Source organism: Cynoglossus semilaevis, chromosome 8 (genome assembly GCF_000523025.1).
Source record: "Cynoglossus semilaevis isolate Cse_v1.0 chromosome 8, Cse_v1.0, whole genome shotgun sequence".
Classification (NCBI taxonomy): Eukaryota; Metazoa; Chordata; class Actinopteri; order Pleuronectiformes; family Cynoglossidae; genus Cynoglossus; species Cynoglossus semilaevis.
The window spans coordinates 17,049,020-17,059,461 of NC_024314.1; the positions used below are offsets into that span (position 1 = coordinate 17,049,020).

The following is a 10,442-nucleotide window of genomic DNA, read 5'->3' on the forward strand; positions in this document are numbered from 1 at the left end:
GCTACACACCTCCATCATCTCTCTCTCTCTCTCTCTCTCTCTCTCTCTCTCCAGTCCCCCCCCCCCCCCCCTCCTCTCTCCCTGTGAACAGCAGACTCTTGTCCAGGCTATTTTCTCCTCTCCTCTCAGACTGCGATCATGGCTCAGTGCAGGAGTTACTTACGAGGACTTTCCATTTGTGTGACTGTGCTGCTGCTGGTGAGACTCGCACCTTTTCAAAACCAACACACGTCTGAACGACACTAGCATGTATGTTTGTGAGGCCAGTGACGATGATGACGATCACACTGACTGTCATCGTCGTCATCATCGCGATCATTCTCGTCAAAAACGACTTAAATCTGATTGAATATATGTCACGGTGAGAAATGGCACTCGTTGCCTGCCTAAAATATTGAATCATTTATGTACATAATGCATGGGAATAGATGGTAAGTTATACTGTGTGACGTATGAAGCATCAGGTAGTACTGCAATCTGAAATACATGCATGCTTGTACTATTTTATTTATCATTTAAAAACGTATCGAAACATGTCAAATCCATCACTAAGGAATCAGCACAAATAGGAGTTCCCCAGGGATCAATTTATGGCCCCATTACGTTTGTCAATTAAAACAGTTTTTCAATGACATTTTCAATATACTGTATGTCGCATGTGCTTTTTGAAAATGACGTTCCTCCATACAACGATATTTTACTGGGAACTTTTTTTAAAAAACATCGTTGTATCCCCTAAAATTTCCTTTTCTTTTATTTATATTTTTACCCTTGTGGGACATTTTTAATAATTAGAAAGTAGCTACATTTTTTTTCAGTAGTAATATTAGTGCTGCGAAAATAACACGTTCAACCCATGAATTACCTAAATACCACAGCAATCTGTCACTTTTGCTACAGTTGTTGTTACGTATATGTCAGTTAGTCACTGACTGTGAGTTCAGTGTAGTGGGATGTTGATAACACTGCCGTGGAACGGGTGTCATGAATTGTTTGCTGTGCATAAACTGTGTACAGTTTGACCTGAAGTCGAGGTTGTTGTAGGATCACCTTTCGTACAAAGAGTTAAACAAAACTTCCTTCGTGCCGTTTTTTTGTTGTTGTTTACTGGCCCCTTGTTCTGCTGCTTCCTGTTTCGGCTGCTCTGACTTTTATTGTTTACACTTCTTCAGCTGATTAAAGTAATTATCCTGCATGTTTTTTATTAAACCGACTGTAACCGGAGATATTTACTCTGCTGTTTTATTTTCTGGAGCGGCACAGACAGAGTGACGTTTTACTGTCTCTTTAATTAAAATGCATTTTTATATGTAGCTAAATTTTACGATTTCTCTTTTCTTTTTCCCTTTTTTTTTTCCTCTTCGCTTTTTCACAAAAAAAAGAAAAGAAATGGTGCCACTTTATGGTCTGGCTTTTGTTAGATTTGTCACATTTTTTTTTTTTACTCCCTGACTTAATACAATAAACTCACCATTCTCTGTGCACGCTGATGCCTCTCAGCGGTGTCTGCTGTATGTCTCCACACTGACACAGTGCTTTGGGAGGAATGTGGCTCCAACATATACCTTCTTGTTAAACCCAGCCATCGTTTCCCTCCATTATCCCCGCAGGTGTCCGGGATTGTGATGATCGGCGTTGGATTTTCCTCCATGGACGGAAACATTCCTGTTGCTGAGGTAACTCTTCTCCCTCCTGGACCTATTTTTAGTGCTTCCAGAGGCTACATATGTGATACCTTCATTTTACGTGAGGTCATCTGAGGGTACGATTGCTCAGAACCCCCTCCCAAAACGAGCATGCACAAACAGTGGGCACACAGAGAAACTTTTTTTAGCCAAATATCATTCTGCAAACTTTAAGCTTTCTGTGAGACACTCCTGGAGAAATTCTTCGTAAGTCGGAACTCACATACTGTCCCTTACTCATCCCACAATGGGGGATTTTACAGTGTGAGTCTTTGCAACCAACAGAGGCTGCCACAGGTGGCGCCATTAGGCATATGTGGTTCCTCTGGAAATCGAACCCAGGACTCTCTGCTCTCCGCGTTCACAATGGAACCACCTGTAAAGGTGTAGTAGGGGTCCTCGACATTGGAGTTCAGTTCCGATGATGTGATGTAGATGTAGTACCTGTCTCTCACTTACGCTAACACAGTGGTGACATCATTATTTAGGACATAAAATACATCAGAAAAGTCTGACTTGCACCTTGGAGCCATAATGAAGGGCAAAGAGTTCCCAAAAGAACAACACAAACACAATTCAATGTGTGGCGTACAACCGGCTAATGTAAACAAAGCCGTCTTCAGCGCGTAGCTCCGTGACGACATACTCGTCCGCTCTTCTCACTGACTAATGATAGAACAAGACGTTCTTAATAAACTCATGACATAACCACGAAACGCTGTAAGTCGAGGACGTCGTAACTCGAGGACCTCTTGCATTTTATTATGTGACTTTCCTCAGGTTGACCACAGGAGGCAGTGGCAGGGCTGACAAGTGTAGCCTCCATGTTTACTACAGTAAACACAGCATTCCGATGACGGTTGCATTTAAACTACGATGCGAACCCAGCAAAAAAAAAAAAAAAAAAAAAAAGCCTATGACTTTTATTTGTTCTCTTCTTGTTTTCCCCTCAGTTGTTTGATGAGTTGTCCAGCAGTGATGGTCTTCTGGTCCTGCAGGTGTTTGGTCCAATCACAGTCATTCTCTCTCTTGTCGGCATCTGTGCTGCATCATTCAACCTGAAACCTCTGCTACTTGTGGTGAGACAACATATTTGAATAACGATTTGAAAAACATTTTTTTTAAATGCTAATAGTGTATAATTCAAACACAAGGATGTGCTAAATATCCAATATGATGGAACCACATATCCGTAAGGGCGCCTCCTGTGGCGGCATGTGCCGCTTGCAAAGACTAACACCGTAATGTTTCCATTGTGGGTTGAATAATTTGTAATAATACTAATTATTATTACTGGTATGAATTAGTCTTATGTGTTTACTGTAAGATCCAGCAGAGGGTGCTCTAACAGCTTGAACTTAAATCCACCGTGAACATAGTCTTTAGCAGACAGTAAAAAGTAGTTTACAATTACGTTGTTTCGCTGAAGGGATAGGGATAGCACACGTGAGTGCACCAAGCTATAGAAATATAAAGTGAAAAAAAAAAGAAAAAGAAAAAAAGACTCCAATCCGTATGATGCTAATGCTAGCCTGTGCTTGATACGCAGTTCTCTGCTCTGATCTTCATGGAATTCGTGGCTCTGCTTGTTGTTGCTTCACCCCTGGTTCAGGTTCAGGCTCAGGTAATTGTAGCACGTTTTGAACACTGCTGCCACCTACAGGATGCGGTTGACCACGTTTCTGTACAAAAACTATGCAGAATGATGTCACCATCGCGTTGTTTTGTGCTGCTGTCGTTGTTGACATGGTGCAGTTGGACAGTACAGTGGACGAGGTGTTCCTGAACGTGACGCCGCTTCACAGAGCAGATGTGTACATCCAGAAGGAACTGAACAAACTGCAGGCTTCAGCTGAGTTCTTTTCTGTTCAGTTTTTATTAATAATCTGTTGGATTATCCGTTTTAATCACCAATATACTATTTAATCCAATGATTGTTTTATGTGGTTTATATATGTTTATTATAAATACAGGTTATGTGTATGTTTTAGGATTCCTGTTGTGGTCTAAGGAGTTTCGAGGACTGGGAAAATCAACTTCCTGATTCCTGTTTCTGTTTGCTTCCGCCTTCTGACTCAGGCTTACAGACTGGGTAAAAAAAAAAAAAAAATAAAAGGTGTATTGTTGTTTGTATATTTGCAGATTGAAATTCTGATCCAAAATATATATATATTTTTAAGAACATTATTTTATTATATCAATTAACAAAACAGTTTCCTTGTGGGTTATCTTGATTTACGTGGTAGACAAGTGGTAGAGTTTCAGAATTAAATATGAGTCAATTAGGAATTTAAGAATTCAAATAATTTTGAATTAAGTTGTTTCACCTACTTAAAATTTTAACATTTTCAGGCTGAATTAAAAGTTATATAAATATGGATAATTTAATTTACTTGCCTATAAATAGTGTGAATTTAATAAAACGACAAAGATTTCTTTTTTTTAAATCAGACATTTATTCGTCTTTTATTATGCCACAGCTCTAACCCCAGCTCAGAGGACTCGTGTGCGATGGTGACCTCTAGCGACCATCGTCTGAACTCAAAAGTTTCAGATAAACTCTGGGTTCATTCTAAGGTAAAAAAAAGAAAAGAAATGTATTTCTATTTTATGTAACACATGTTTGAAATGTGGAATTACGTGTTAATTATCAAACAAACATTTTATTTTAATAACAAAGAGCTTGTTTAGTAAAAGAAAAATGACTTTTTTCATAAACAACAAAAAGAAACTGGAAGCAGCACTTTTTTTGTTCACTTTATTTGTGTGTGTGTCTGCAGCCCTGTGGCTCCATCCTAAAGTCTCACCTGAGCTTTCCCATCAAACTCAGAATTGGAATCATCTCTGCCTTCGCTACATTCGCGGTAATGTAAAAAAAAAAAAAATCCACATTTTCACACAGCTTCACTTCACGGTTTTAAATGAAAAGTGAAAATGGTTAATTAATCTGTTATGTCGTTATAAGTCGTTACAGATTGAATATATAAATATTTTGTATCATGTAACTAATCGGCATATTGCAAAAACAAAAAATAATTTTTCAATTTTTGAAAAAGTTTATTCCTAAACGATTCGACTAACAGCGTAAACACCTGATCTCCTCCTCGACCCTTGAATGACCTTCCTTTTTTTTATCCAATCACAACGCTCAACTCATTTTCTATGAATCAGTTAATCTAAAGAATGTTCCATACTTGTAAGCATTCCCTAATTATTGTTGCTATCATTATTAAAATTATCATTATTAAAATATTTCCAAAAAAAAAAACCCAAACATCTGGTTCTAGGTTATAAATGTTTTGCAACTGATTTTATGTGATATTTAATATTATGAAAAATATCATTATTAAAATATTTCCAAAAAAACCAAACAAACATCTGGTTCTATAAATGTTTTGCAACTGATTTAATATAATGAAAAAAAAAAAATCTAACAACGACAACAGAACAGTTGGATGTAAAAATAGGATTAATAATTTTGTATTTTACAAATTTATGTCACTTGTTTTTCCTCGTTATGTTCAAACCACTTTGTCTTTGCATCACTTCCCCGCGTGTTTTTTTATTTTATTTTTTTATTTTCATTCTGCGGTGTGTCCTGCAGATGGCGGCCATCATACTGTGTCTAACTCTGGGTCTCGAAGAGTACTGGAAAACTCCTCCGGTGGAGACGACGGTGGACGATTTTAACAGAGTCAAATATCAGCCCAAACCCTCCCTAGCCTGACCTCTGACCTCTGACATGTGACCTCCGATCCCTGCAACCTCTGACAATTTAATGAGGCTTCAACTAAAATTAGAAATATATTATTTAAAATCAACAATTTTAATAATAATAATAATAGAGGAAAATCCTTTCAGAAATTAAAATTAGCTTCAAAGCTAATAGGCTAACAACAGCCAGTAAAGTTAGCCGTCAGTTTGTGTTTTTGCTCTTGTTCCAGATGTAGCCACGAGGTGGCACTATCTTACATCTGCTCAGATATTATCTGCCTCTTTCACGTCACAGTCCGTATGGCCTAACGTTCACTTTAATAGAAACACTCGACGTCCACTTGAAGAAACCACACGATGAGACACTTGTGTGGGTAAATTTAGTATTAAACGTTTTTTAAAATAATTTAAAAAGCTCTTAATTTGTATTTGTTATGTTAGAATTTCCAGAAGTGTCTCTGTGAAACATCACGATGATGAAATCAGCTCTGCCCCGAGGTAATTGGATTGGTTTCTAATTTGGTTCCACTAAGAGGACGTTATTTATCGTAAGAAAAGACCTAATTTCCTCATTTAAAACAGTATTAAATCGAGTGAACATTTTTCATGACGGAAATTTAAAAATATTTTTTTTATTTATAATGTTGTATTGTTGCTGTCATTAAATATACTGTATATTTAAAATTGTAAATAAATGTGAAAATGACAAATTATACGTTAAATTAGGTCCATCTAAATATTATGGGTTTTTTTTTAATCAGTTGTTTTTTTTAAAATGAGCCTTTTGAAGAAATGTTTACATAATAAACATTAAATGTTTTGAATGTTACAAAAACATTTTTTACTGTTTGCACAATTTGTTCATTATAAAAAGTATTATTTAAAAAAACATTAGTAGGTTAATCGAGTACAGATTATATTTATAAGTATTTTTTGTATATATTTAATTCAAATAAATGTATGTTTTTTCTTTCATGTTTGGCAGACATACATTTGTATCTTGTTTGTAATTTGCCATACATTTATGTTTGAATTTGCAATTATTATTATTGTCACCACTTGTTTGTTAAAGATTGTATTAAAAATAGGGCAACTGACAGCGTTTCTGTGAAAGAGCAATACTGCCCCAGTAGAAGCTAACCGAGCACAACAGGTGCTCAAACCGCTAACATCCCCAAACTTCCCCAAATTGGCTGTTATGTAACCCAATTGGAGTGTGACGTGGCCTTGTGGCTATAATGTTTCCTGGAAGCGGTGCCTGAGACACAACTTGTGTGTCTGACTCACATCCTTCCTGTGAGTGGTGCATCAACAGAAAGTTTTTCATAAGAATCCCCCGTTGCATAAAAAACAAACTCCTTCCATTAGCAGTTCATGGATCGGGTCTTTGGTTCTACACACGGGTTCCACAGTGTAGCGGTTAGCACGGTTGGCACCTGCTGGGGGCATTCTGTTACCAGCGTATCTGCTGCTAACGCAAGAATTTCCCAAATATGGGATCAATATAGTTCTAATTATAATAATAATAATAATAATTATTATTATTATTATTATAATTAGAACTATATTGATCCCATATTTGGGAAATTCTTGCGTTAGCAGCAGATACACTGGTAACAGAATGCCCCCAGCAGGTGCCAACCGTGCTAACCGCTACACTGTGGAACCCGTGTGTAGAACCAAAGACCTGATCCATGAACTGCTAATGGAAGGAGTTTGTTTTTTATGCAACGGGGGATTCTTATGAAAAACTTTCTGTTGATGCACCACTCACAGGAAGGATGTGAGTCAGACACACAAGTTGTGTCTCAGGCACCGCTTCCAGGAAACATTATAGCCACAAGGCCACGTCACACTCCAATTGGGTTACATAACAGCCAATTTGGGGAAGTTTGGGGATGTTAGCGGTTTGAGCACCTGTTGTGCTCGGTTAGCTTCTACTGGGGCAGTATTGCTCTTTCACAGAAACGCTGTCAGTTGCCCTATTTTTAATACAATCTTTAACAAACAAGTGGTGACAATAATAATAATTGCAAATTCAAACATAAATGTATGGCAAATTACAAACAAGATACAAATGTATGTCTGCCAAACATGAAAGAAAAAACATACATTTATTTGAATTAAATATATACAAAAAATACTTATAAATATAATCTGTACTCCATCCATCCATCCATCCATCCATCTATCGCCCAGATGATGAGACTTAAAAACAGTTTTCAAGTGAAGGTGAAATTTCATTGTTGTTGTATTAATATTTCCTAGAAATTCCTCTTTTGATATCCATGGACATTGCTTTAATCTTTGATCTTAAATGGTGGTCATCCGAATGCATCACATGACCACTAAGACATCATCGATGATGGATGTGTCTTAATGAAGGAAGTGACCTCCGATAACATCACTCTACAGTGGTCTGATAACCTGACTGACCGTAGAACGACAATGAATCTGTCCTTTGTATCTTTATTTAGTTGAAAATTACATAAAAAAAAAGTCTTCGTCTATGAATTCACCTTCAGTGTTTTGAATTAAAAATAACGTTATGAACGTTAAATATGACACATTTTTAAAAAAAAGGTCAATGTATTTTGTTTGTTGAACAGACTGTTTCTTCTCTACTCTCCCCCACAAACATTATCACATGAGAAAAAAAATCCTAAAATATTTTATAAATATTTAGTTCAGGCGTGGGTGTGCTCGTGTTTTTGCTTTTAATTAAATCTCACCTACAAAACAAGTGCGAACATGTTCGACACATGACATGACACTCCCCCCGCCCCCCAAGCCTCCACCTCTCTCTGTAAAATCCAAACCAGGACAGTGATAACTTTCCAAACCTAAACATGCATTTAGGAATGTTGAGTCCAAACATCAGACTGGAATGCCGCGCCGAAGCTCACAGCAGTTCACAGATGTCAAAGAGACAGCGTCAGAACGATGTCGGTTACGGCCAAACATTCCTCCTCCTTCGACAGTTTGCAGATGAGACTGCGATGTACCTTGAATGTACCAATAAAAAATACGAGAATGGAGGTGAAGGCAGACGTCCCGTAGAAGTATGTACGGGGGAGGCGGACAAAAAGTTTTCACAGGACGTTTAAGCAAAACTTTTTACTTTATAAAACTTTTAGTTTTGCCTTTTTGTTATTGAATAAAAAGACTCAGTGACAGGTCCACAGCGGCGGTCCTAAAGTCTTAAGTTCATCATCACAGGTTTGTTTTTCTGCTTTTGTTTTTGTGGACTCCTCAATGCAGTAGTCCATATCCTCTTCTAACCTCTCCCTGTCCCCTCCCCCTTTTTCAGCAACATTCCTTCTTTCCTTCTTCCTTTCTTTCTGTCTTTCTTTCTACTTTCTTTTTTCTTCCTTTCTTCCTTCTTTCCGTTCTTTCTTTCTTACTTTCTTTCTTTCTTTCTTTCTCTCTTTCTTTCTTTCTTTCTTTTTCTTTCTTTCTTTCTTTTTCTTTCTTTCTTTCTTTTTCTTTCTTTCTTTCTTTTTCTTTCTTTCTTTCTTTTTCTTTCTTTCTTTCTTTCTTTTTTTCTTTCTTTCTTTCTTCTTTCTTTTTTCTTCCTTTCTTCCTTCTTTCTTTCTTTCTTTCTTGCTTTCTTTCTTTCTTTCTGTCTTTTCTTTCTATCTTTCTTCCTCGTCTTCGTCTTCTTTTCAGGCTGAACATTGTTTTTTCTCTCTTCTTTTTTCTTCCTCTTCGTTTCTGTTTTCAACTTTCATGATACCAGAGGCCCCGGCAGTAAAAATGGAGCCATTATCTGAAGCCTTTGCTGCTGGTGTGTGTGTGTGTGTGTGTGTGTGTTTGGGGGCTGCAGTTTCCTCCTAAGATGTGCGGCACATAGACAGGACAGCGTAGCAGCAGCAGACCTGCTCTTTATGTTTTTTGGTTTTTTTACTTCTTACTTAGAACTCCTTTTTGCTTGATTATTTTTAACGACATGCAGACTTGATAAAACCTTCAACCTGAAACATTTCTTTATGTCAAAAGCTACCTCAAAGTTAGCCAGGGCCCACGCCTCCCCCACAGCAGCAAGTATTTCCCGTTCCCTTCCCTAACCCTTTGGCTTCCTTCCCAAAACCTGACTGTGTGATTGTGAAACTTTGCCGTTAGTGGTCGTTTTGTAATCCCTGTGTCACAAACTCACATCAGAAGAACTACTGTAACCACTGTACTGTAACTTGTCCAAATTATATTATTAAATATATTTTTTATCATATATATATATCTAGCATTACATTTCTGTAATTTCCCCAATAGGTGGCGCACTCCTGAGGTGTATTACTACACTACTTGTACTATAGTACTATAGTACTGCACTGTTTTGTTTTGCTCTTTGTCAGTTAAAATGAGAGGGTTCAATAAGGAGTGAACAACAAAATATTTTTTTACTGAAGTAAAAATCGACGGCTATATGTCCGACACGATGAGAAACTTTTGCGGAATTCATGTACGGCGTTCACATGTTGTTTATCTTAGTTCATACATTCACTCAAACTTCCCTCTCGGACATTTTACCATCTCTGCCAGTAACACACAGCTACACTTCAGAGGAAGCATTAGAATCATAGGAAGCTCGAAAGAATGGACCAGTGTAGGCGGTGTAGGTGGTGTAGGTTAGGGTTGTTAATGACCCGAGTGGAAACAGATTTACAGACGGACGGCCGAGGAAAAACTGTGTCCATCAAGTCCAGTGCCAAACTCGCATTCCAGAGAATTATTTTAACGTAACATTATTTATTTTTGGTGGAATAACCCCACCCAAAAACATTGGAATGATAAAATATATTAAATATATATAAAATGTATAATGTTGAAAAAAGAAAAATCTAATCTAATAATTTTAATTTCATTTGAATGAATGTTTTTCCTTCGTTTTCTTTTTAAAGTTTTTTTTATATGTAAACAGTTTTATATTTTTATTTTTAGCTGTTTTCAAATGTTACTTTTTAATATATTTTTCTGGTCATTTATTATAAGACAGATCAAAAATCAAACTGATGCTATGGAAATTTTAAATAAAGTATTTGGTAA

The 10,442-nt window shown here is 36.9% G+C and overlaps 1 protein-coding gene across 1 annotated transcript; it reads left to right on the forward strand.

Moving 5' to 3' along the window:
* Positions 1 to 66: 66 nt before the first annotated feature.
* LOC103382500 (CD63 antigen-like) lies at positions 67 to 6,196 on the forward strand. The gene is made up of 9 exons (XM_008315317.3): positions 67 to 198; positions 1,611 to 1,676; positions 2,639 to 2,764; positions 3,235 to 3,309; positions 3,441 to 3,536; positions 3,677 to 3,777; positions 4,166 to 4,262; positions 4,466 to 4,549; positions 5,290 to 6,196. Exons 1-9 carry the CDS (start codon positions 139 to 141, stop codon positions 5,410 to 5,412), a joined length of 828 nt encoding a protein of 275 aa, XP_008313539.1. The 5' UTR covers positions 67 to 138; the 3' UTR covers positions 5,413 to 6,196.
* Positions 6,197 to 10,442: the final 4,246 nt, after the last annotated feature.

Coding starts and splice junctions, on each gene's coding strand:
- LOC103382500 (XM_008315317.3), top strand. CDS start 139: ATGGCTCAGTGCAGGAGTTACTTACGAGGACTTTCCATTTGTGTGACT. Junction 3,310..3,440: donor TGGTTCAGGTTCAGGCTCAG/GTAATTGTAGCA, acceptor GACATGGTGCAG/TTGGACAGTACAGTGGACGA. Junction 4,263..4,465: donor AACTCTGGGTTCATTCTAAG/GTAAAAAAAAGA, acceptor GTGTGTCTGCAG/CCCTGTGGCTCCATCCTAAA.